Source organism: Arachis stenosperma, chromosome 1, assembly GCF_014773155.1.
Source record: "Arachis stenosperma cultivar V10309 chromosome 1, arast.V10309.gnm1.PFL2, whole genome shotgun sequence".
Lineage (NCBI taxonomy): Eukaryota > Viridiplantae > Streptophyta > Magnoliopsida > Fabales > Fabaceae > Arachis > Arachis stenosperma.
Genome location: NC_080377.1, coordinates 128690048 through 128717316, shown reverse-complemented (window position 1 = coordinate 128717316; position 27269 = coordinate 128690048). Strand labels below are relative to the sequence as shown.

General features: G+C 32.1%; 1 protein-coding gene and 1 long non-coding RNA gene across 17 annotated transcripts; one reads left to right on the top strand and one right to left on the bottom strand.

Annotated features, from left to right (window-relative positions):
• Positions 1-1849: 1849 nt before the first annotated feature.
• Positions 1850-26791, bottom strand: LOC130960805 (peroxidase 25-like). Of its 16 annotated transcripts, XR_009079265.1 has the most exons (11): positions 26486-26791; positions 26193-26372; positions 25629-25791; positions 24060-24163; positions 23871-23924; positions 23476-23561; positions 22968-23020; positions 22425-22474; positions 19219-19354; positions 3090-3150; positions 2467-2851 (listed from the first exon to the last, which is right to left on the bottom strand). XR_009079265.1 is itself a non-coding variant. In XM_057886324.1 (4 exons), exons 1-4 carry the CDS (start codon positions 26687-26689, stop codon positions 2835-2837), a joined length of 564 nt encoding a protein of 187 aa, XP_057742307.1. In that variant the 5' UTR covers positions 26690-26791; the 3' UTR covers positions 2820-2834. The 16 variants fall into 16 exon arrangements, 3 of the variants coding, with proteins under 3 accessions (XP_057742307.1, XP_057742294.1, XP_057742254.1); XR_009079248.1 differs by lacking the exons at positions 2467-2851; positions 3090-3150; positions 24060-24163 and adding an exon at positions 1850-2261; XR_009079253.1 differs by lacking the exons at positions 3090-3150; positions 22968-23020; positions 24060-24163 and adding an exon at positions 2110-2261 and having other exon boundaries at positions 2815-2851.
• LOC130960845 (uncharacterized) lies at positions 2199-3177 on the top strand. The gene is made up of 4 exons (XR_009079275.1): positions 2199-2274; positions 2626-2690; positions 2847-3011; positions 3118-3177. It is a non-coding gene; the product is annotated as an uncharacterized LOC130960845 (long non-coding RNA).
• Positions 26792-27269: the final 478 nt, after the last annotated feature.

Genomic DNA, 27269 nt, shown 5'->3' with positions numbered 1-27269 from the left:
AACTTCACTATCAAATTTTTTTAACTTCATACAAAAAAAAAAAAAAAAACATAAATAGAGGAATTGAGAGAAGAAAAAGAAGAAGAACAACAAGGAGAAGAGATCTGAAAACTCATATACGAGTTACACACTTATATATATAACAAATCAGATCTACCGATTAGCATTGACGAATTTAAATAAGATATATAATAATTAAATCGGACGATCCAATTAGCTATGCTAAGATTAAAATTCTATCTCCCACATAAACGAGATAAGACATATTGCACAAATTAATAAAAATGTTTCAAATAATTTATATCTGTAAAAAAATATTTGTTTATTTTATTTATTTTTTTAAATAAATTATTATGTATTTATTATATATATTATTTAATTTATTTTCAAAATATATTTTATATTTAAAAAATATTTGATATAAATAACTAATTTGATGTTTGATTTTTTTTTATAAGTAACATGAACGTGAATCATTTGATAATATCTTTAATATAATCATCTACTTAAATTGGAAACTTTTAAATGTTATTTTAAAAATGCATCAAAAAATATATTTTTTCATGTTTAATGATAATTTGGTTGAAATTTTATGTATTATAATACTCGACATCTCTTTCGTATATTTTACTTATTTTTAAACTAAAAATTCATTTTCTAACTTCTGTTACTCTTGATAAATCTTTCTAGATTTTTCATCTTCAATAATTAATAATTTTTTCTCTTGTTTAATTTTTCATTTAAATTTAAAAAATTTATATAAGTATTATTAGAAAACACTAAAAAAATATATATAGAGTGTACACTATTAATATATGGAAATTAAATCTTATACACGCGTGTGTGACAACTAATTAATTTTATAAGTTTAAGTAATTTAAATTAAGTTGTCATTTGAAGGAGCCAAAATTATTTGTCCTTTCGTGAAATCTTACGGGTAACAATGATTATTCTATTTAAGTGATAGCAAGTGATGAGTTGTAAATCTGTCTTAGACATTTTGATGATCAAGATAATATATATATATATATATATATATATATATATATATATATCTATATACACTATCTAAAAGTCTGTTTTAATATACCATAGGGTGAGTTATGATGTCAAGATATATGTAGTAGAGATTCCTTTTGGATTAAGTAAAGTGATAGCATGTCACTCAAAATTTATTTGATCCAATTAATATAATTTGATATGATTTTAGTTATATAATAATAATAAAAATAATATAAAGTAACTATCTTGTTTTACAAGTACCTTGGTAGTTTAAATCATATTAGTGGTCCGAACGAAAACAAATACGAAAAGAGAAAGAAAGAGAAGAAAAAAATTATGCACTTGTATATGGTTTAAATCAGTTTAAAAGGTTCAAAGAATAATGTTGTGAATTATTGGAATAGATGCTTTAACGTGAGCCTTCTTAGTTAGTACAATTTTCGTAAAATTCAAACTTAGAACTTCAATTTAGGAAATGCATATCACATTTTTTTTCTCTAAGCTAACAATTGTTTAATAACAGTTCATACGTTAAGAATAATTTTCAATAAAAACTAAAAAGTACGAATTTATTTTCTTTTTCTTTTTAGTAAAGAAAAAAAACATGTATAATACATACTCTTTCTAAAAATTTAATTATATCTTTTACTTTTCATCTAAATTCATTCTTCATAGAAGAAATTTCCCTAACAATTTTATAAAGTACTGAATCAGATTTAGTTATTGACAAATGACAATGCATCAAAACAATCCATTTCTATCTATCCATAAATTGTCCACAAAATATACATCTTTATAAGCGTTACATGCATTATGCAGCGGAAATAGATCAATTAAGAATTTAAATTTAGAGCACACTTTTCTAATTTCTCCTTGACTACCAGCCTTCACTTCAATGCTACTCAACTTAATCATGGCCTTAGGAAACTCGAATTCAAATCTTAATCCCAGTATCCCTCTAATGTTCCCAGCATAATTCTGAACTACACTTTTTGTAGCTGGATCTTCCCACAGCCTCTGATCTGACTCTAGAACCCCACTACCATCACGCACGTTCTTGAAGTAACTAACATCAAACTTTACAGGACTATCTATGTCCAGTGCCACCTTTCTCAAACCATCTCCGTTTTTGGGACACTGAGCTTGAAGCAGCTCCAAGAAAGATTGGTTTATGGTGGGATCAGCGTTCCCTGTGGTCGTGAAATTGTATAAACGGTAACTGAAGAACCTGCAGTCTGTCTGCCCTATGGTGTGTGCACCTGAAAATACATGGTAAAAAGTTATCTAAGATTATGCCAGGTGAATATATATATATATATATATATATATATATATATATAATATATATGTTATGTCTATATTAAAATTAATTATAAAAATCAGTCATATATTTGTGTCTCATTTTTAATGTGAATTTTATATTTTAATATGTATTTATATTATGGTTGATTTTGATGTACACTTAGTATGAATTTTACACGTCTAACTCATTTATCATCTATTATTAGATGAAACAAAATTGTGAAATTTTGAATTAAGTTTTAAAATAGTCCCTGAGATTGACCGCGTATATTAAAATAATTTTCGAGATCTTAATTGCACCAATCTATTAATATATAATAGGAGACAAGTAATGGTTCTACGCTCGACACGTGTAGCAGTTTCTTGAATGACAAGTGGCATGCAGGGTAAGTAAGAAATTTAAGCAACATACAATGGGTAAATCTGACATTACAATGCACATGAAGTAAACCAGTCATATATATAATTCAAATATCCACTTTTTGTCATTAAACAATCCTGGCGGGAGACCTGAAACTCTCCACTACTTCTCAACCTGGTAGGAGACCTGAAACGCAATGAATGAACATTTTGATTTAGTATCAGATGTGAACGCCAAAAAACTTGCATGGAATTTCAAAGTATTTGTAATAAGGGTGTGGACAACTCCAAACAAGTTCAATGTCAACGAGATTGGCTCCATCGAAATGGTACTTCAAGATAAACAGGTAGGAGCATTATTACAAAAACATAACTGTGCTTTATATGTCATTGTTGTGACTTAAACATGTTAAAGATATACTCACTCTTTAAGTATTCACTTCGTTGTCACAGGGTGGCAGGATTTATGCAACCATACCAAGATCCCTGGCAAAGAAATACATTAGTGTTATTCTTGAGTTCCACATGTATACTATGAGTAACTTCATAGTTGTTGACAACATGACCAAGAAAAAAACGGTGTTAGTATGTGGGTACTTGTGTTTTCACATAGAACAAGGGTTGAACATATAGAGAATCCAACTTTTCCTTTGGAAGCATTTCGATTAGGAACCTTGCAGAGATGCATACAGTCGAGAAAGTAGGATCTTGAACTGTTTGGTGAGTCTAATATATGTAATGATATATAGATATGCAGAAAATTTATAACCACTTGAAAAGCCATATCTAAAAGTGTGTGTCTTATTGTTTTGTAGATATAATTGGAGAAATTGTTGGAAAGGAAGATCCAAGAGAATTAGTAACTAGCAAGGGAATAGAGACTAAGCGATTGGTTGTTATTGTGGAAGACTTGGAGTTCTATGTGTTTTTATTAAGAGATGTATGTTGTTTATTTCGTTTTTTTATTTATATATTAAGCTTGAATTCCTGGGGCTGATGACAGGAAGAACAGGTTAAGTTGTACTCTCTTGGCGAAACTGTTGACCAGATGCTCCCTCACCTTGATGAAGATCGACTTGAACCACTTTGTGATCCTCCAATATTTTAAAGCAACCAGATGGAATGGCAAAACTTCAGTGCAGAGCCACTTTGAACTGTCCAAGGTCCATGTCAACCCAGAACTAAAAGAAGTTATGTCATTCAAAAAAAGGTCAGTACATTTTAAAGAGAAGTTGAATGTTTTGTGGTCATATAACATTGTTTTCAAGGTAGGTTATCAAAAGCTTAGATTCTGCAGCCTTTTATTCGAAGCTACTAGCTTATCAAATTTACCTTTTAAAATATAATTTTATATTCATGTAACCCTTTTTTTTGTTGAACAAAATGAAAAAAAGAATATTTTAAAATAAAATTTTCTAATAATGTAACGCATTTTTTTGTTGAACAAAATGAAAAAGAATATTTAGTTCCCATAAAGTTCTTCCAAAATAAGATAACCAGTTAAAAAAGGTTATCTTTTAACTATTAACAGATATTTTGTCAAACCAAATATACAAAATGATTGAGCATCCAAAATTATCCTTTCAAATTTGAAAAAAATGCAAAAATGTTCCAGCTTCAACTTTTCAGTGGTTATGCATTGGATTTATTTTACATTCCTTTAAACTAATGCTGCCTAGATAATTAAGTCACATTAAAATGTCGAATATACTATTTAAAAGATAGATCAATATAAACAATCTGAAAATAATTCAAACACACACAGATTTGGTTTGGTAACACACAGAGATTTGGTTGGTAACAGTATGTTGTCTAACCATTTAAAACGTGAATTGCAGCCTAATGAGCGGCTCTGAGTCAACTTCAGTGAGGATTAGCCATCAATCGACCCAAAGTTCATGGGTTGGGACTGATGAGCTCAACAATGGCATGGCTATTGTGAAAACAATCGAACAAGTTTTAAAGTCTGTTGAGGTAAAAGTTATTGTAATTATGAATTTTAATGCTGTTTCAAAAATCAGATGAGCTATTAGGTAAAAGGTCTTAATGTGTGTAATGCTTTCCAGGAGGGGCCAACCTGGATTGCAGGTACTATTGTCTCAATCAATGCTGGGAAGGATGATTTTTTTATAAAGCATGCAGGCGATGTCCAAAAAAGGTGGAAACTCCTATTGGGAATAGGTACGAATGTGCAAAGTGTGGCCACACCCATGGTTGTGCAGCACTCAGGTGTGTGTTCTTAATTTGAGTGATTATTAACAATTAGCATCTTCATTTTACTTGATATTTGTGATCTCTGTACTAAACAATTATTGCTATTATCACGTGAAACAACAGATATAAGGTTGAGGTCATGGTCTTTGATGGTACCGGAAGCATTACATTGTTGTTGTGGGACAGAGAAACCAACCAGTGTGGGAAAGCAGCTGAAAAAATTGTAGAAGGATGTATATAGCACACCAAATCCTTATACTATTAGGGATTAAAGTTATAGTTTTGTTTTTCAAAATATTATAAATTATATACACACAAATACATCTAATTATTGATTGGGATTTCAGGATGCTAAAGAGGATGAATACCCAAAAAGTCTAGACAACATGATGGATAGAATGGTGCTTTTCAAAATCAATGTGAAAAGGTAACATAAAAACACTATGATCAGATTTACACAGTCATGAAAGTGTGTGTGATGAAGAAACAGTTGCAAAGAACAAGCCTCAGCAAATGGACGTTAGTACATCTATGAACATCACTGTACGTGTATACCTATTCCACTTTAATAAGTTGATGTTTTTCCAGACCATACAATTATATTTTTTATCAAAATGTACATTAATATCTAATTACGAGTAGGGTTTCACTTTAAATAGGAGAATAGAGGTAGCAACACGCTGGAGATGTCCGGACATGTTGTAATCTTAAGAATGATAATGATCCTCAGCTTACTGTGGTAAGTATATGCACATGTTTTGAATATATAAACGTGATTTAGGTTCTGAAATTATTCTAATGAACTGTCATGCATGTCTTTGTGTAGGATTCTATGGAAGACTGTGTTGAAAGCCTCAAATACAAAACACCAGCTAAAAGAATTGCCGGCAGTTTGAAGTATGGTTCGGTTGTTGATGAAGAATGCCAGCTTTCGACAAATAGGTTCACCCGAAAGGGAGGGAAAACTAAAGTCTCAAACATCTGAGGCGGATAATTAAGTATTAACTGAAGTTGACAAAGCTATTTAATATTGATTGTATTTGTTTAACCATAGACTATTTGTTTTGAAAGATGATCTATGTTTGGGGATCAGAAGACTTGCTTATGTGCAATGATATCCAAAAAATGTATTATCGTGAATATATTTGAATGAGACTTATATTATATATGATTTATAATATTATGTTATGGTGTATGAAAATATATGTCTTAAACATAATCCATGATGAGTAATACCTTACAAAATTGGAACACAGAGAAATTGATGTTAGAACTTATTTTTTACGTGATGGATTATAAGTTAACACAAATTTGACATTATAAACAACTAACCTCCTAAATGGGAGTTTCTAATTTACAAGGACTATTTACATATTGACAACGACTATTGATATAGTCAAGTAATCCAAAATATCACTTTTCTTTAGAGTTTATTTCTCATTTGTGTGATGCTTGGGAAGCCTATTCATAATTTAACGCGAGTTATAGAATGGTGTTCAAAGGACAAAAACTATTAATTAAACTTCATTCTTTAACCATGTATAATTATGGTGCAAAATGATTTTCAACTTGGAGAAGCTATATCTAAAAGCCATATAACTCGCTGTGTTTCTCAAATTGCAAGGTAAATAACTAGAAAGCAGATTGGTTTTTGAATGGGAATTCAATTTATGAAAAAGTAATAGAAACTATTAATTAAACTCCATTCTTGAGATATGGCTTATTATTGTGCTGAAAAAAAATTTAATAATAAAAATGCTACGTAATGAAATAGAAGATTATTGGTTTTAACATCTTTTTATGACAAGGTCCATAAAGGGATGTCTGACTAATTATAGTAGCAATCCCAATAAAAACTTTCAACATCTTTTTATGACAAGGTCCATAAAGGAATGTCTTTCAAATAAGATATGATCCTCATTCAGTAAGATAAAGTTGATGGATCCTTATACAGATTAAGTTAAAAAATTCTCCTCGACAATTACAATGATGAAAGACCCCATATATTTTTAGAGATAGTTCAACCGGTTTCACGAATAACTAGAAACAAAAAGCAAAGGATCTAAAGGCATAAAGAAATTGGATAACTTGAATAAAATAATATATCTACTAATTGCTCGACTAAGTGACAAGAAATATAAATATTTTTTTTTCAGATAGAATGGAGGGTACAGCTATCTTATGTTATACGCATAAACCCTAAAAGTTTTATAATGAAAGTAGAAATGTTTCAGAATGAGGGTCAAATCAGGGGTAAAGCTTTATAATGAAATTAGAAATATTTCAGAAGGAGTGTCAAACCAAGAGTAAAGTACTTGCAACAAGGATAGTCATTTGAATGGCATAATCTTTAAAATTTTCAAATGGCATAACCGATCAAGTTGATATAATAAAAAAGGTTAGCTGACAAAGACGATACATGTTTCTTTTGTTCACACGCATTTGGAAGTAAATTCATCGGGTTTCTACATTATGATGGTTTCAACAGTCAACGCATTTACACATTTAGAGCACCTGGAAAGTTATGGTTATTTTTCAATGAATTTGAAAGTTAGGGTTATTTTACAGAGAATATCAAATTGAATTTTAGTTGTATTTTTTTTAGGGCTATATTCTAAGACTCTAAAAGATATCATGATGTGATCCACAAGCAAATTGAATTCTCATAATATGACTTAATAAGAATTTCTCCATCTATACAATACAAGGATTATACCTGCTAAAGAAAGATCTTACTAAGTTTTATGGAGCAGGATAAAAAATATTAAAAAATCACTAAACACACAACTTGGCAACCAAGGAGAATTACATCATCTATTTCCAGTAATCCAATCACGAATCCACATAATATTAAAGAATATTCAAACTCATTTACTTACCAAGAGTTTGTTGTTCATTCTCATCAATTTTTTCCCGAAGAGGATATACAGAGATAGACGTAAAAACATTATGACATATACATATTAAGTAATCATATACATAAAAGTATGTATGCATGAGCCAATTGACTTTTTTTACTTTTGTAAGCATTCAAATATAAGAATGAAAGCAACTTTTGCTGGTTTGGGTTATAAATATAATCAGTCTTCTGTCTCTTTACATTACCAGAAAAGTTTACTTTTCTAAGCATTCAAATGTAAGAAAATCAAGGCTGACACTTAGATTTAATGCAACTATTGTTCTTAGAAAAGCTGATTTTGCTGGTTTGGATTTTACATATAATCAGTCTTCTCTCTTTAGTCAACTCAAAGCACATTGCACAATAGATATTAAGTAATCATATGTATAAAAGTAACTTTACATTAGCCAGAAAGTTTTTTTACTTTTCTAAGCATTCAAGATCATATATAAAAGTAACTTTACATTAGCCAGAAAATTTTTTTACTTTTCTAAGCATTCAAATGTAAGAAAATAAAGGCTGACACTTAGATTTAATGCAACTATTGTTCTTAGAAAAGCTGATTTTGCTGGTTTGGATTACATATAATCAGTCTTCTCTCTTTAGTCAACTCAAAGCACATTGCACAATAGATACATATTAAGTAATCATATTTATAAAAGTAACTTTACATTAGCCAGAAAGTTTTTTTACAAGACTAAGCATTCAAATGTAAGAAAATAAAGGGTGACACTTAGATTTAATGCAACTATTGTTCTTAAAAAGCTGATTTTGCTGGGTTTGGATTATACATATAATCAGTCTTCTCTTTTTAGTCAACTCAAAGCACATTGCACAATAGATACATAGTAAGTAATCATATATATAAAAGTAACTTTACATTAGCCAGAAAGTTTTTTTACTTTTCTAAGCATTCAAGATCATATATATAAAAGTAACTTTACATTAGCCAGAAAATTTTTTTACTTTTCTAAGCATTCAAATGTAAGAAAATAAAGGCTGACACTTAGATTTAATGCAACTATTCTTCTTAGGAAAGCTGATTTTGCTGGTTTGGATTATACATATAATCAGTCTTCTCTCTTTAGTCAACTCAAACCACATTCCACAATAGATACATATTAAGTAATCATATATATAAAAGTAACTTTACATTAGCCAGAAGTTTTTTACTTTTCTAAGCATTTCAAATGTAAGAAAATAAAGACTAATTTTGTTGTAAGTATCGACAGATTATAACAAAAGCAATAGGCATTTGAAAATCACTACAGATTATAACAAAAGCAATGGGCATTTGAAAATCACTGTATAGCGATGCAAGTATCGATGCTGTAAATGCTCATGTTATAGACTAATCAACTACAACGTAAATAAAAAAACAAAAATGCCCCACTTTATGAAGAGACTAAACCCTTTAAAACAGCTACAGTATTGCATGAAATACAATTCGTATCATTCTGTATATAAATGACATCCATCCAATGGACACAAAACACAAAACATAAACACTTCTCTCTATTTAAAAACTTCACCAAGATGCTTTTAAGCTGAAAAAAGAGGGATCTTACTAAGTTTTATGGAGCAGGATAAATAAGATTAAATAGTCGTAAAACACATAAGACTGGCAATCAAATCATAATGACTATCATTTATTTCCAGTGATCCAAGCACGATTCCACATTAATAGTTTTAATATATATTCGAAATTGACTTACCAAGAGTTTGTAGCCCATTCTTATCAAATTCTGTTTTTTTTAAAGAGGATATACAGAATAGCAGTAAAATCATGACATATACATTAAGTAATCATATATATAAAAGTATGTATACATTAACCAAAAAGTTCTTTTTGCTTCTCAAAGCATTCAAATATAAGAAAATGAAAGCTAATTTTGCTGGCATTCTTTAGACATATAATTAATCTTTTCTTTAGTCAAATCAAAGCACATTGCACAACAAAACATATTAAGTAATCATATATATAAAATATGTATACATTAGCCAAAAATTTTTTTACTTTTCTAAGCATTCAAATACAAAAAAATGAAAGTTAATTTTGCTGGTTTTGTTTGTACAACTAATCAGCCTTTTATGTCTTTAGTCAATGCAACGAAGTCATAACAAATGTGTGCAAGGATCAACATAGTTACCAACCACTATGTAATTTTTGGAGACTACACATTTGGTCAATTAAACAATTATTTTTATAGCTTTATAGGTTAAAAGTGACAATTAATAATTAAGTTAAAAAGTCACAGCTATATAAGGAGAATCAGCAAATGGCAATGTGTATCTTCTTGGTTAAATGTGCAAACTAGATGTTATATCACATCACTTAACATGTTTCATGTTTTAGGTTAACAAATATATAATAAAGCATCGACAGATTATAACAAAGCAAAGCCATGGGTATTTGGAAATCACCATACACATATGATGCAAGTATCGATGCATGCCATGTAGATAGTTATAGACGACAAAAAAGTAAATAAAAAGGATATATATGAAGTACTCTAAACCCTTCATAAATAGATTTAGGATTGCATGAAATACACCTCCTATCATTCTATATATAAACGACATAATCCAATGGATACAAGAACAAAACATAAACACTCCCTCTCTAAGAAACTTCACTAAGAAATTTACAAGCTGCATTTCACAAAGTGGCATTTCCCAAAAAAAAATCCATTACCATATCTTGGTGATGACTTAGTATGGAAGATCTTAACTAAAGGCTGATCCTAAGACTGTTGGCAGGTGTAGGACACTCAACAAGTCTTGGAATTTCAGGCTTAACACCATACTTTGTGAAGCAGAACTGGGCTGAACAAAAGGGTCAAAACATCAATGTCATTGTTGGTGTTGGGAATCCTCCAGCAGACGAAAATTCCAATGGGTTCATTCGTGCTGATGTAAATGATGGAGTGCACGCAGCTAAACCTTCCAATTGTGATCAACCAACTGACTCACTTATTGGCTCAGACCATGGAGTTCTTTGTATAAAATTATCTCAAGGAGGACTTAACTCAAGTCTACTCATATGGAATCCACTCACTGGAATGATGAAATATGTATTTGATGAGTCCAAAAACACTACCGTCATCATCAGTTTGCATTTGGTATTTGTATGATTCCATGGAGTATCGAATTGTGCATGTCTTTAAGCGCCATTACATACATAGGACCTTGGGGATGGAGCTATATTCATTTGAGAATGACTGGTGATTCCGGATCATTCACCAGACGTGCAAAGTTGGGGCCAAAATCTATCATTGTTGATGGAATTGTTTACTGGATTGGCTGGGAAGGAACCAACTTCACTGAACCATCACTGATAATATCTTTCTCCATGATACAAAGGCAGTTTTTTGAAAGCATTATTCCAATTGATGCAAGATCAACCTATCACTCTCTTACAAACTGCATGATGGGGTTGGTTTATATCCTATCGTAATATAGGCTTCTCAAGGGAAGTTATAGTTTGGGCAATTACACATGATGGACAGGACAAGCTTAATTGGGATAAGAGGATCCGAGTTACAGGACTTGGCATTCCTTACAATCCATCTATGTTCATCGGAAAGGATATCATTTCCATCATGGAGTGTAGGAGTCGTTTTGGGGGATCCAATGATGCTGATAGGACAGATCTTTTGCTTTCAAGACTTAAGTGGAACGGAGCTAGGAGGGAGCACCTGATGCACCGTACTTGGCAACAAAATGTACACGTCAAGTCCATGACCATGCACTCTGAAAGTCTCTATATTGTGTAACCAAGCTTATGTTTCCAAAAAATTTGTTGTGTCTATCTATGTCATTGTATTTTGTTTTAGGTCAGAGCATCCTCAGTTGTTATAGTGGATGCATGATGATAGTTAGTTTCTTATTTGTCTTGGTTCTGTGTGTTTGGTTTTGTCAAAGAAACTCTTGAGTTTACAATTTTATAAGAAAGCAGAATATAATCTGCAGGGTATTATATTATAGTGTATTAGGTCATTGCTTAGTGTGATTTCCTAGAGTGTCTTGGCTTAGTATCTACTCATTAATATAAATAGTTATAAGATTTGGTTGTAACACCAATATTGCGAGTGTTTATGTCCACACAATAATATAGATCTCTGAAAGCATAATTCGCATTTTTAATTTGAGCTCATACAGTCGATAGTAACTAAGTTAAACACAAAGAAATATAAACCATTTGGACGGTTTTGCAAATAGTTACAATAAGCTTGGCCAGCACAAATATAGTAGGATAATAAAACTGTAATGGGGCTAAATTACTAAGAAAGTTGACTACTTAGATATTAAAGGCAACATGAGGGTATAAAAAGGCTATCAAAACATAACACAAAAGGAGTAACCTTGGATAATAGAAATTTTTAAAACATTTTAAATGGTCAAGTTTATAATATCAAAGAGTCAAAATAGAAGTCAAAAATGAATAAATAATTAAAAGATAAACTTTACCCTAAAAGAAACAGGATCTTTTAGTTATTAATATATTGTGTTTTGTAGTCCACAAAGAAGGAATCAAAACAATATGGTTAAAACCAGAATATTAATGCAAATTGAATTAAACCATAAATGCAGATATTAGCACGAAGAATGAATCTATACATCAATAATTCATAAAAACAATATGTTAAAACCAGAATATTAATGCAAATTGAATTAAACCATAAATGTAGATATTAGCACGATATAGTGTGAATCAAAAAATTAATCAACCTAAAACTAGGTCAAGAGGCAAGGGAAAAAAAATACAGTGGGGCATATAAGAAACAAAGATAACACCAGCATTGAGATAGTAGTTTAGGTTTCTTTAGTGAGTGAAGACGTCTAACAAATATCCAAACCAGTAGAAATTTCAACAATACATGTGTAACAAAAACTGTGGCTGACCGTGTGTGGCTAAAGAAACTTTAAACTAGAAGTTATATGTAGGACTACTGTTAAATGACCAAAACTCCTCATTCATATCTAGGTGTAAAAGGAAGATTATCATGGATGACAAGAAAAGAAGTTGAAGACATCACAATCAGACTCTCAGAGGACATTGTACACTCGAGTACCTCTGCAGCAAATCTTCCATAGCTCATCTTCACAAGAATCAGGTGCGTAAATTTTTAATAAAAAATAGTGAAATCTGTGCAATGTTCATCACTATATAATGTCCACTTAGATAATATCCTAAACGAAAATTTGGTAGTATTCTTAATAAGGTTCATCATATTCTGAAGTATATGGAATATGCTATGTAACTGTATGGGATATCAACATGCCTCAAAAACCTAAGATGGACTTTTTTTCAGATAAACTTGAACAAAGGATGACTGGAAGAAGCTCAAGGTCTTCTATCTCAAGTTACAGTAGAAGAAAAAGAACAAGGGCACAATGAAGCAGCGAGTAACATAACATTTGAAGTTCTTTAGATTAGCAATTGTCTTACAAAAATGGATTCACTTTATACTCAATTTCTATGCAGAAATTTTAGAAAAAGGAAGAGAAACTCATTATGGAACTCATTACAAGGATAAGGAAAATTATGATACTGCAAAACACCACTACATAGACTCCGGCAGCTTAGGTACGTCCAAAAGGTCCCCATCAATTACTATAGCAATTTATCATGAGTGTGGGTGGCAGTGGTCATGGTGCTCATCCATAGGCTAGATATTTTGATATGGTTAACTCATTTTCTATATATTTTCCAACAAGTTGTACTGTTTTCATAATAGTGTCACCACTTGATTATTAGACCCGGATATGTAAACTTTCCAACAGGTTGAACTGTCTTTCGTAATAATAAGTCATATTATGAATATTAGATCTGGACAAACTGTTAAAAAAATAGCAATCTCGGATACGGGGTTTTATGAAGTCAGCAGATAAAAATTTGTGGGATGTAAAGCTTGGAAATGACATGTATTGTGTGAACCCTATAGGTAACATAAGTGCAGAGACGACGAAAATTTGCAGGAGGGAAAGGGCTCTTAAGCTGGCTAAAAAAAGAAATGTGAATACTCGATCAGGTTAGTTCCAAGTAGTTTATGTTGAGTACAATAATTTTTAACGAAATTGATGCAAACGGTATGGTCCAAGTAGATATAGTTCAAAAGATAGATTTTTAAGTTTACTATCCAAACGCATATAGTCCTGGGGGCATCAAATCTTCTCACACATGGTACACACACTCAGTTGATAATCTTCCTTTATTTAGGGGTTGTTGCTTCGAGACTATTAGTTCCTCAACTATAAACTAAATATATACACTCAAATCTTACTACCATATTTACAATTGAAAAAATTTATTGCAGAAACATATTCCAGGATGAATACGCGAACTCCAACCTCACTTAGAACCACAGCAAAAACTAGATTGCCACAAATTTTAATTCAAATTCAAATGGAGGTCATGACGAGGGTGGCTCCGTGGACAAGAGTAACGTAGCAATGGGTAAGAAAATTATATACAATATTAAGTGGCAGATATTAGAGAAGATTCCTAATTAATAGTGTTAATTAGAAAAAATTGAGAAAAATGTCTTAGCTTCAACTTCAAAGTGGTTATGTATTGGATTTACTTCATATTCCTTTAAACTCACTCTGCATAAGTAATAAAGTAAAATTATTTAGCAAAACTGGCTATTATGTTAAAAAAATCAATGAACACCTAAAAGTGATTCTCACAAACACAAAAGCTTGGATTTTACGGCCTTTTATTCAAAGCAACTAGCTTATCAAATTTACCTTTTAAAATTTAATTTTCTATTAATGTAAAACATTTTTTTGTTGAACAAAATGAACAAGAATATTTAGTTCCACAAAGTTCTCCAAAATAAGTAAACCAGTTAAAAAAGGTTATCTTTAAACAATAACAGATATTTTGTCAAACCAAATATTAAAAATTATTGACGATCCAAAATTTTTAAAAGATACAAAATGTTCCAGCTTCAACTTTTCAGTGGTTATGCATTGGATTTAGTTTACATTCCTTTAAACTAAGGCCTAAATAATTAAGTAACCTTAAAATGACGAATACTATTTACTTAATAGACCAAAATATAAACATACTTAAAATAATTCAAACACAAAGATTTGGTTTGGTAACAATATTTTTTCAAGGGTAGTTTATCAAAATTAAATTTCAAAGATAGTTTTTTGAATTTCTTGAAGTTTATTTTTGTTAAGTCAAGTCAAAATTCATTTTTAATTTAATGAGCATAAGCAACATTTGTTTCATCAATTACTTTTACAGAATGCCAAATACTATATATGCATAAACGTAACAGACTTTTTGGAGGAATAATCTAACCAAGTGACACAAGATAACTTTTTCCTCAAAACTATATCTTGACTTCATCTATTATGCAGCAAATCGACCAGCTACTAATGACGCATGCACAAACACGCCTCCAAAATCCTAACGAAGGTATATGGCCGAAAATAACCTACCTTAATGTGCCACAAGTATGTATTGAATGTTAGTTTTCAGACAATTTGGCTAAGTTGTCTATTATCATGTAGAGTACTGGCACATGGGAGATGCAATTCATGAATGTCAATATTGCCATGCTTTGTTTTGGTACGATGAAAGGTCACAAAAACAATACAACACATCTACCCCTACATATACTCTCTGTTGCAGAGGAGGACAAGTTGAAATTCCTCAGCTCCAAGAAGCACCCAAGGTTGTATGAGTTGTTATATGGCGATGACATCAAAAGCAAGCATTTCCGTGAGAACATTAGGACTTATAACTCTATGTTCCAATTCACCTCGATGGGTGCCAAGATTGATCGAACTATAACAAAAAGCAAAGGGCCACGCACGTTTATTCTATATGGAGAGAATTATCATCTGATGGGTAGCCTTATACCCGAAGAGGGGTGCATGGCAAGATTTGCACAATTATATGTGTACGATACACAAAATGAAATTCAAAATCGTATAGCAGTGAAAGGTGCGTTAACGAAATTAAATATGGCCATGGTTATTATGATTAAATCAATATGAAACTATTCATTTAACTAACACAATTACATAAATTTCGAAAATGATTGAACATGATACAGAGGAAAAGACAACAACAAAATACATGAAGATATTGTTAGAGATTTGAAGAAGATGTTGGACGATAACAACGTGTTGGTCAAGGCATTTCGAATGGTTCGGGAGTCTATAGGACCTGACTACACATCCACAGTGAAGTTGAGGTTGTTTGGCAAACGGGGTAAAGATGGTAGGCGATATAACCTACCATCCACTAATGAGGTTGCTGCGCTGATAGTAGGCGACTTTGATTTTGCCAAAACTGATAGAGACATTGTGGTTGAAACACATAGTGGGAGGCTACAACGAATTAATCAGCTAAATCCAGCCTATTTGGCATTGCAGTACCCTTTATTGTTTCCATATGGAGAGGATGGGTTCAAGGAAGACATTCCTCTAAATAAAAAAGTGGTAAAGAAGATAAGGGTAGGCAAGAGGTCTCAATGAAGGATTTTTTGCGTTCAGGATCCAAGAGAGGCTAGCGATGCATCTCCATTGCTCTATTCAAGAAGGTTATTTCAGCAATTCTTGGTAGACGGATTCTCCATGATTGAGTCAGCCAGACTAAATTACATTCGGCTTGATCAAGAAAGTTTAGGTGTGAAATGTACAAGGGCTTATCCGAAGCAGTGTTAAGTGGGGAAACTAGACCTGCGTCAAGAGGAAAACGTATCATCCTGCCTTCTTTCACGGGAGGGCCTAGGTACATGATACAAAACTACCAAGATGCAATGGCGATTTGCAGGGTGGTTGGCTATCCAGACCTTTTTCTTACATTCACATGTAATCCGAAATGGCCTGAATTAGAAGATTTTCTTAAGAATAGAGAACTACATGCAGAAGACCGACCAGACATGGTATAGAGCTTTCAAAGTTAAGTTGGACAAACTTATCCAAGACATCAGAAAGAACCAAATATTTGGCGCGTTAGTGCAGGTAAACAATATCCTGTTACCTACTCTTTAATATTAATATGCATGTTTTTTAGCTCTTTAATATTAATATGCATGTTTTTACCTCTTCCAACATGTATGTTCGTTGGAGATATTTTGACTTTTTATGCAACCAATCATTTTATACAATAAAAAATTAACTTCTTCTATCACACGTTTTTAAACAAATCCACAATAGAAATTTCTATTTCCAAAAATACCTTAACACATATACACAAGACCCTTATAAATTAAATGTGTGATGTGAAGATTTTTGGATGAAAAGAAATATGGAACTGTAAAAATAGGGAACTAAATTACTGTTTAATTCACTTGCAGCCTAAGATGGCTACATTTTTATATATTCAGTTCCAGTGAAGTTTTTGAAACTTACAAATTGCGAATTCCATTCAATTATAAAAAGTTTGCTAGATTTGTATGAATAAAGAGACAATCATTTATGAAATTAACCAGCCTTGTCGTTTTCATCATATAACTATGTAAAAGCATCTCCTGTATTAACTAATGGGAAGTACAACAATGTCTAAGAACCTGTATACATGTGTTTGTACATAATCTCCTTTGCAGTTGTCTATACAATCGAGTTTCAGAAGCGCGGTCTCCCTCATGCACATATTCTGTTATTTCTATATCATGATGACAAGTTTCCAACGGGATAGACCGGATCATAAGTGCTGAGATACCCGACAAGGTCAACGATCCACTATATTACGAAGCAGTGGAAAAGCACATGATGCATGGTCCATGTGGTAGTTTTAGGAAAGATTCACCCTGCATGGAAAATGGTCAATGCAGGCACTTCCTAAGAGATTTGTTGCGAGTACTACTATTGATGAAGACGGTTTCCGGTTTATAGCGCAGGGGATGATGGCAAAATAATAACCAAAATCAGGTGGAACTTGACAATCGATATGTCGTTGCCTCACAATAGGAAGTTATTATTGAAATATGGTGCTCACATAAATGTTGAATGGTGTAACCAGTCAAGATCGATTAAGTATCTATTAAATACGTCATAAAGGCCACGACCGTGTTACAGCTTCATTTACAAAAGTGCCACAAGTGATGCGGAGTTTTAGGAAAGATTCACCCTGCATGGAAAATGGTCAATGCATGAGGCACTTCCTAAGAGATTTGTTGCGAGTACTACTATTGAAGACGGGTTATCCGGTTTATAGGCGCAGGGGATGATGGCAAAATAATAACCAAATCAGGTGGAACTTGACAATCGATATGTCGTTGCCTCACAATAGGAAGTTATTATTGAAATATGGTGCTCACATAAATGTTGAATGGTGTAACCAGTCAAGATCGATTAAGTATCTATTAAATACGTCAATAAAGGCCACGACCGTGTTACAGCTTCATTTACAAAAGTGCCACAAGTGATGCGGATAATGATCAGTGTGATGAAGTTAGTATGTATTATGATTGTAGGTACATATCCCCGTGTTGAAGCTGCATGGAGAATTTTCGGTATAGCATTCATTATAGGAACCCTTCTGTGGTAAGCTAGGCTTTCACCTTCCTGGTGAACAACCAGTGATATTCAAAGACGATGAAAACCTGGATGACGTTGCTAGGAAAGAGTCGTGAAAGAATCCATGTTCTTAGGATGGTTCGAGGCAAACAAAAAATACCCAGAAGCCGATCTTTGACGTATGTGGAATTCCTTCTAAGTTTGTATGGAAGGCTAATACTAGAAAATGGTTTCCAAGAAAATCTCATGTAGTTATTGGCCGTATTTTCTTTGTACCTCCAGGATCAGGAGAAATTTACTACCTAAGACTACTTCTAAATTTTGTTAGAGGACCTACCAGTTATAACAAATTAGAACTATTTGGTGTTATCTACTCGACATTTCGAGATGCATGCTATGCATATGGACTTTTGGCTGATGATAAAGAATATATTGATGCTATAGAGGAAGCAAGTCACTGGGGCTCAGGAGAATACTTAAGAAGGCTTTATGCAACACTTCTGTTTTCTAACTCGAGGCTAGGCCGGAACATGTATGGGAAAAACCACACGGAGAATGCTATCTGCTAACTCGATGGCTAGGCCGGAACATGTATGGGAAAACCACGGAGAATGCTATCTGATGACATTCTTCATCGGCAAAGAAGGTTACTTAACAATCAAGGTATGCTGTTATAGTTATTATTATTAATTGTAGAAAAATAAGTGTTCTTATCTTTGTATCAGTTTGTCAATACTATTAATGTTACTAGACAACTATCAGTATAATTCTATCAATAAATATTAGTTGACTTATGAATGTGCCAGATTATAATATATTTTACTTCACAAATAAAGTATGAATCTCATACAAAACAAAAAGACATGGACACAATTCCCTAAATTAACAATAAACATTACTAACAAAATAATATACACATGAATCAAAACAAATTCTTTTAAATGACATACTACCTCGAGGTGGTTGAGCCACAAATTATATCTGAAGTTTACTATGCACAAAATGTCTCCATGGTCATAAATGCTTATATCGAAGTGTACAATAGGGTGTATCCTTTTTCCTTATTCTGCATCTTGCTGTATATATGCCCTGCAAAAAATCCAATTCTATTAAGCATTGAAGATATCATAAGAAGCTGAAAATATATTGCTATATAGATAATATACATCCAAATAGCGGAGTTGAAAATATCCAATATAGATTTGGGAAATATAATAATCAACTACGTGAGGTAAAACAATGTATTTTATTGCAAATGTTTATCTTCTTCAAAATCATACTATTACTTACAACGGTGTATACACTTTGTTGAACAGAGTTACAAATTACAGATGAAGAATTATGGGATCTGACGTTGATAGAAATTGAAAAACTACTCAAGAGTTATAACAAGAGCTTAAGAGATTTTCCATCAATGCCATTCCCTGATATTGATACAAGTTTGATGCAAATTATGAATGGGGAAAACAATAAGTTGATTTCTGATGAGCTTCGGTACGATAAACGAATTTTGACTGCTGAACATGAAGTGTATGTACAACAACTTACAAACGAGCAAAAGAGAGCCAAGGGTCAAATCGTGTTGACAGTTGCTTCAAGTGGCATAGCATCCTCTTATTACCCGTGGTAGGACGGCACATTCTCGCTTTGCAATACCACTCAATTTGGATGAATTTTCAACATGCAACATAAAGCAAAATACTCCATTGGCTGAATTAATAATTAGAGCTAAGCTTATTGTTGGGATGAAGCTCCTATGGTCAATAAACTTTGTATTGAAGCACTCGATAGGACCATGAGAGATATTTGAGGTTCAACAATTTTGCAAGCTTGGAACAACCATTTGGAGGAAAGACAGTGGTTTTTGGAGGTGATTTTCGACAATACTACCAGTAATACCCAAAGGTAGTAGGCAAGAGATTGTCAATGCTACAATTAACTCATCATATATATGGGATAGTTGTAAGCTGTTGACTTTGACAAGAAACATGCGCTTACAAGCGGACAATAGCAATTGTGAAAACAATGACTTAAGAGAATTTGCTGATTGGATTTTAAGCATTGGAGATGGCAATGGGATCATCTATGGTATTGATAAGATCAAGATCCCAGATGATATTTGATACATGATTGGGATGATCCTTTATTCGATATGTAAAGCAACTTACCCTAATTATTCCGGTTCAAGCTGTGTTTCACATGTAAAAGACAAAGCCATCCTCGCACCGACACTACAACTGGTTGATGAAATAAACATTATATGATGAGTTTGAACCATCCGAAGCTCAGACTTATTATAGTTCTGATACAGTTTCTGAATCTGAACAATAATGATTTTGGCATCAATTCACACACCAGAGTTCCTAAACTATTAGATGCTCAGGAGTACCAAACCATGAGATAACTGTTAAGGTAGGGACACCATCATGTTACTAAGAAATATAGATCACTCAGCAGGTCTATGTAATGGCACACGATTGGTTGTGTCCAAACTTGGAAGCACATAATAGAAGCAAAAGTTAACAGGGCAAGGAGTGGCCAAAAAGTTTATTCCTAGAATACCCTAACCCCTTCTGATCATAGGATACCATTAAATTTCAAAGGCGACAATTTCCTATCATGGTTTCTTATGCAATGACAATTAACAAGAGTCAAGGGCAGTCGTTGTCACATGTTGGTTTGATATTAAAAAAGCCTGTAAGAAAAAGAGAAAGAAACAAACAATGTGGTGTTCAAAGAAGTATTTACAAACGTTGAATAAGTAGTTTTATTATGCGAGTACCACCCATAAGGTATGTCCCAATTGCATGCTTCTAGTTCAAGATCCTCATATGTTTTTAATATATGGATGTTCTAATTTCATGGTTTTTAGGTAGGCCTATCAATTTATAATTCTTGGTTGTGGGTTAGTCAATCAAGTTAAAGCGAACATATAGGATCAGTAAGGTATTAAATGTAGCATTCCATCAGAATAAATTCCATTCGAATATATATATATATAAGCGCATTTTGTAATGTGCATAAAAGAAATTCACAATGATCTCCATATGGGATGGCAGACCATCCTTATAACAATATACCACAAATCCATCATAATTAACCTAACAGATCATTGTTTTTGCAGGTGATATTTTCAAACCAGATATGCTGAGTAGAAAGAGAGTTTCAAACCAGATATGTTGAGAAAAAAGAGCAAGAATCCAAAAAATGACATTTTGGAATTAAAGTTCACAACCGCTTGCAGAAATAGCTCTAATTCTACTATATTAGCAAGTAAATCATGGCATTAAACATGTGAAAATATGCTCAGATGTCGTTCATTCAATTCGACAGAACTCATGTCACATTTAGTGATTTTTTCTAACTAAAAGTTAAAAAAGGTAGCATTCTCTTTCTTTATTTCAGGTGACTTTCATATTAAACCCCCAGAAAAGGAGTCACACAAGTAGAACACTATAGCCCCTCGATCAATCTGACCTCAAGATGGTGCATTTGGTTTTTTATGACTTCACAAGAGCATTAGTTGGCCTTTCATAAGTCAAAAGATGGTGCATTTCTATTTATGACTTCACAAGAGCATTAGTTACCATTTCATAAGTCGAGTCATGTTAACTTTAGTGCGAGTGGAAACAGAATATATGAAGTCTAAATTTAAAATTTGTTAGAACTGTGAGGATATAACTTTATCCATTATTTGATAAAGTTATTTCTTAAAAATGTCTTTTTATAACATTTGAGGCAATCACTCTTATCAGAATTTAACATCCATAATATGAAAAAATCTGTGGTTATGCAGAAGACTATAAAATTTCATAACATGCTACCGTTCAAGAGTACATATATATAAACACCTGCTTGGCAAAAAAACTGCTAGCAAACACATACACTAAACCAAGCACTGCTTGGCAAAAAACCGTTCTAGCAAACACATACGCTAAACCAAAACTCGAAATATATGAGTGTTAACCCATTTTTATTTATATATTTGTTCCTTTATACAGTAAATTAGAAAGTCTTGGTTATTTATATATTTGTTCCTTTATACATTAAATTAGATAGTCTATAGCAGGCTACCGTTGTGTCAAACAAGAATGGACAGACACAATGATTCAAAAGGATATCTTCTTTCAGATATTCATAAGGATATCTTCTTACTTACACAATACATTTCGCAGATCTTGAGTATAGTTGGTTTGGTAACTTCCTAAGCTGCACAACAATTTAGAGCAACGATGATCAAACACACGGATAATTTATGGAAAACAAGATAGAAGATACATTGCGCTAACAACTAATTCTTCAAGAGTTACTTTAAAATATAAAAGATGATGGCTACTCATTCTTCAAGAGTTACTTTAACATATAAAAGATGATGGCTATTTAATTTAAACCTCTGCATAACTATATTGCATACATGATCAAACTTTATATCGTTGGACCATATCATAGTTGTCTTTCTCTATACCAGCAAATTTTGGCAAGCCTTACATTAGAAGGATTCTTCGTTTCAGCCTCTGCTTTATATCATTTTCAATTGATAAAATAATATAAATGGAAAACACATTTTTAAAAACCAATTGACAAGTAGAATTAGAAATCCAAATCTGATCTCTTATTTTCATTTAATCAGCAAGATCCTCACTTAAATTAACATAAGAATACCAACAGCATCATAAAAGAGAGAGAAAAAAAGGAAACTAACATAACTTGAAAAAAGGAATAACACTTCTCCAACAGCATCAGAGCTCCACAGATCTGATATAAATTCAGAATTTCATTTCATCTTTTGAAATCCATTCTCACTCAAAGGAAATCAACGGTGAAATTACAATCAAAATTACTCTTCAACCGAACTAACACACCAATGCACACAAGCCAAAACTAACAACACCAGCAGATTACTCTCTGCATTTTTATTCAACTTCAAAATAGAACATTGCATTTGATTCATTCTCGCAAAATAATGGAAAGTGATTATAATATAATATAAATGAAAAATCCCCGTTCAGAGCGAACACAACTGGCATTAGATATCAAAATCTCTTATTGAAGTTCAGAATCCCTTTCATCTCCTGAGCAGCATCTATGCTCAAATCAACGCTCAACAAGGAGAACAGCCATAACAAGAATATCAAAATTACTATTATGAGCATCATAGAAGACATAGATGAAATTAAGAAAAATCAACTTTCAAGAAAAGGGAAAAGAACCTGTCCAAAACGAATACAGGTAGCATTGAACCTCCAAGACCACAATTTATTTTTATCTTTTGAGCCGCATTTTCACCCAAACGAAGCTTCAACAAGGAGACAAAAACGTCATCAAAATTTCTCTTCACCCGAAGAAACACCAACGCACACAACCAAATAGTAACACCACCATAAATTAAACTTAAAATAGTTGAAGCTTAATCAGATCACAATTTTACCAACGCATCTACTAATTATAACAATTTTTCAATGGTTATTTTTACAAACAACAAATTGTTTGTATCCACTTATATCAGGATCAGTTATATCGGAATGGTAACCAGCATACGGTTTTCGTTAATATATTAGCAATAATCAAGACTAAAAAGTAAATTAATAAAGATATCACACATCACCTCAATTAAGTTTCGGTGATCTTTTTCCCCACCATTTTTTTTTGCTGGGCCAATCTGATCATTTTGGAACACATAATTAAACTCAAACATTACGAAATCATAACAGACATACAAAAGTTAACGCCTTTTACAATTGTAATATGAAAATGCAGATCCCAAAGAACTTTCAAACCGATCACTGAATCGTACCTGATGCATGCAAGCTTTTTCCCCCAAAACTGTGTTCAAGCCAGCCTTGAGCGAGTTTTTTCAACATCTTTAGTGATATCGCATTCAACAATACATGATTGATTCTGAAATTTCATTTTCGAAGGAAATAAAAGGATTCTTTCAAAGTGATTATAATTACAAGTATCTGCAGCTACCCATTATATATAGTGGGTCATCTGATTTAGTGGCACCCATTCGGTGAAACGGTAGGTGAGAATTAATTTTCATTAAATGAATGGGAGGTAGAGAGGGTAATAGGATATAATCAACACACATCTGTGATCTACTAGAAGAAGAAAGGAGAAGATAGGAGGACATGTGTAATCTTTTATCAAAAATTATTACAAATAGTTGACATCTGTCAAAATATCAACATGTCTTTTTTATAAGTTAATTGGGCTTTTTGTTATTGGAGTGACACATGACATAAAAAAAATAATGAATTAAAGAGCTGACACCTAAGTGAGTTCCATGCATTGTCATTCCCATTTTGTATGCAAATGCATTTTAAAATTATCATATGCTATATTAGTACATACTATATTACTATTCGTATTGGCACTATATTATTATATTACTATAATTATTATGAAATTATTATATTATTACAATTATTATATACGATAAAAAGAGTTTTAGGTATATTAAAAATACTGATCTTTCAGTTGTTTTTCTATACTATACATTGATGATTATCAAATTAAAGAAAATTCATAGTAAAGTAACTATTTACTATATACTATATTAGTACAATAGAATATTTGTAGTTCAAAATATAAGTAGGACCATTATCCTGATTTTTAAATAAGATTGATATAAAAAGAATGAATAACTATAATACACTAACTGTTAAGTGGTATTTTTACAATTTAATTATATAACTGATTAAACAAAATTTACAAATAAAAAATTATATTTCACACATTTTTTATAAATTGAAATCACAATTTAAATAGCATTATAAATTATTTTTAACTGTCATCTGTTCCACTTTGTTTAGATAATAAAAAATATAATCATACACCAACAAATAAAATAATGAAATTCAAAATAATTTAAACGAAAAAATAAATTACGTTATAATGCAACTAACTAGACAATTATTATTCGTAAAGAAGTGAAGCTTCTGGACATACATTAACATATTTAAATTGAAGGATTGACTTTTATTATTACACATGCTTATATCATTGTGTTTAATCCCTGACTTTTTCTTTATTTCTTTAATATCAATTTTTATGATTGATTAGTCATATAGATAAATTATATAACCGCGCATAGCGCGGGTGGTACTCTAGTTACACTAAAAAACTAACATAGTGCACTTTTGTCAATTCTAAAAACGTAATTAATGTAATTAGGATCTTGAACGCTATTTCAGTGCATGCGACTAATTTACAAAACCACTTTGGGCTCTAATTTGTGAAAGTTTTGTAATTTAATAGACTAATATGATAATAAATCAATAGAATATTTCATACAAGATGATTATTATATCCAACATAAGTTTGTATTTAATAATGTGAAATACAGTGAAACATTGCATACCTAATAAGGTGACAAGGTCATGAACATCTAGACCTTTGGCTGAAAATTTTTGCTTCTGGACAGAAACCGGGTCAAGCGGAGAAGGCATGTTTGAGGCTTGATTTGATGAAGAAATCCTCCCGTCTCTTCTTCCTGTTGGTACTAGCCAACTTGGACCACCACTCTGCCATTTTTTCTCAGGTGTTAATTTTATCAGTTCCTTTATAAGAGTCCATTGGTCCATGATAATATAGAGTTCAACATCATTTTACAAAAATGTATTGGGTACTTATTTTGTCTTGTACACACACTTTTCTACTATTAGATTATGATGCGTCGGCTTCGTAAACAAAAACAAAAATAAGTAAGTACAAATAATACGTCTTATGTTTGTTTTACAAAAATGCTATGTGCACGCTAAAAATTAATTATCAAATCAGTCACGGTGTATTTGTGTACAGATACATAATTTATTGTTTAACTGATTTTTAATGTGTATTTTGTATTTTAATATATATTCTACATGGGTGACTGATTCCTTAGCTGATTTTGATATACACATAACATGATTAGTTATTTTAATACCAAATGGACTGCATCCCTGGCTGCCAATGCTAGAATGTCAGCACATGAGACAACTCCAGGGCATGTAGCTTCTATCTGTGATTTTGCATCATCAATGACTTCAAAACCTCTTAGACCAATGTTTTGCACTGCATTCCTTTCTGCAGAAGAGTCTGCAATCAAAATTGAACCATCGCACCCCTATGGAAGAAGATATTTCCAATGACTTGTTAATCAAGCTTAAACAATGCTATGTAGTGAATGAATAAGGTTGAGACAGCATAGAAGAACAGATAGCAATAAGATAGCATTACCTGTACAAAGCAATCATGGAAATGAAGCCTGAGAAGGCCAGGAGCAATGGTAGGATCTTTGTTGAAGTGAGATTCAACAGTGGACCGTATAATGGCCTCAGCACTTGGGCATGAACTAGAATAAAACCCTGTTCTTAGTTGGGCTTGAACTACTGCCAAAGTCATCATCATAAACATAACTAGGTAGCTCAATATGGCATCCATTTTGCACCAACAATGATACCAGAAATTGAAGAAACTAGTATTCCTATAGAAACTTGAATTTGTTTTTAATTACTTGATGGTTTCTCTCCTTCAGGCACTTATATAAGGGTTTGTCCCATGCAAAAATAAATAAGTCTGAAGCTTTTCTTAATCTACTCTACTTTATTCGGCCAATCACTAAGGTCTTGGCCCATAAGTCAATGACACTTTGATAAAAGTGGGACATACACGGAGAAATTAAAAGATGGTTTCCCATATAAGTTTTCTTAAGCAAATGTTGTGTTAGAGAATGGAAGGTGGAGTTCACAGAGTGGATTGCACAATGGAAAGGTCATTTCACCAGACTCTTGTTCTTGTCTTTGATGCCTCTACTTTATTCCTCTACGCGTTTATGCTTTATATATGACTTATTTTTGGACCAGCAACACTCATCTTTTAGCTTTAGTTTTTCACTTGTTTTTCTTTTGTTCACATTAGCCTTTAGTGTTACTTCCTGCTAATCAACTTAAACTTAGTAAATTACCATTCACAAGCCTGTTTATCAAGTGAAAAAAATTTACAGTATGAGTACTTGAACTGC

Coding starts and splice junctions, on each gene's coding strand:
- LOC130960805 (XM_057886271.1), bottom strand. CDS start 26,689: ATGGATGCCATATTGAGCTACCTAGTTATGTTTATGATGATGACTTTG. Junction 26,373..26,485: donor TCCATGATTGCTTTGTACAG/GTAATGCTATCT, acceptor CTTCTTCCATAG/GGGTGCGATGGTTCAATTTT. Junction 25,792..26,192: donor CCAGGGATGCAGTCCATTTG/GTATTAAAATAA, acceptor AAAAAATGGCAG/AGTGGTGGTCCAAGTTGGCT.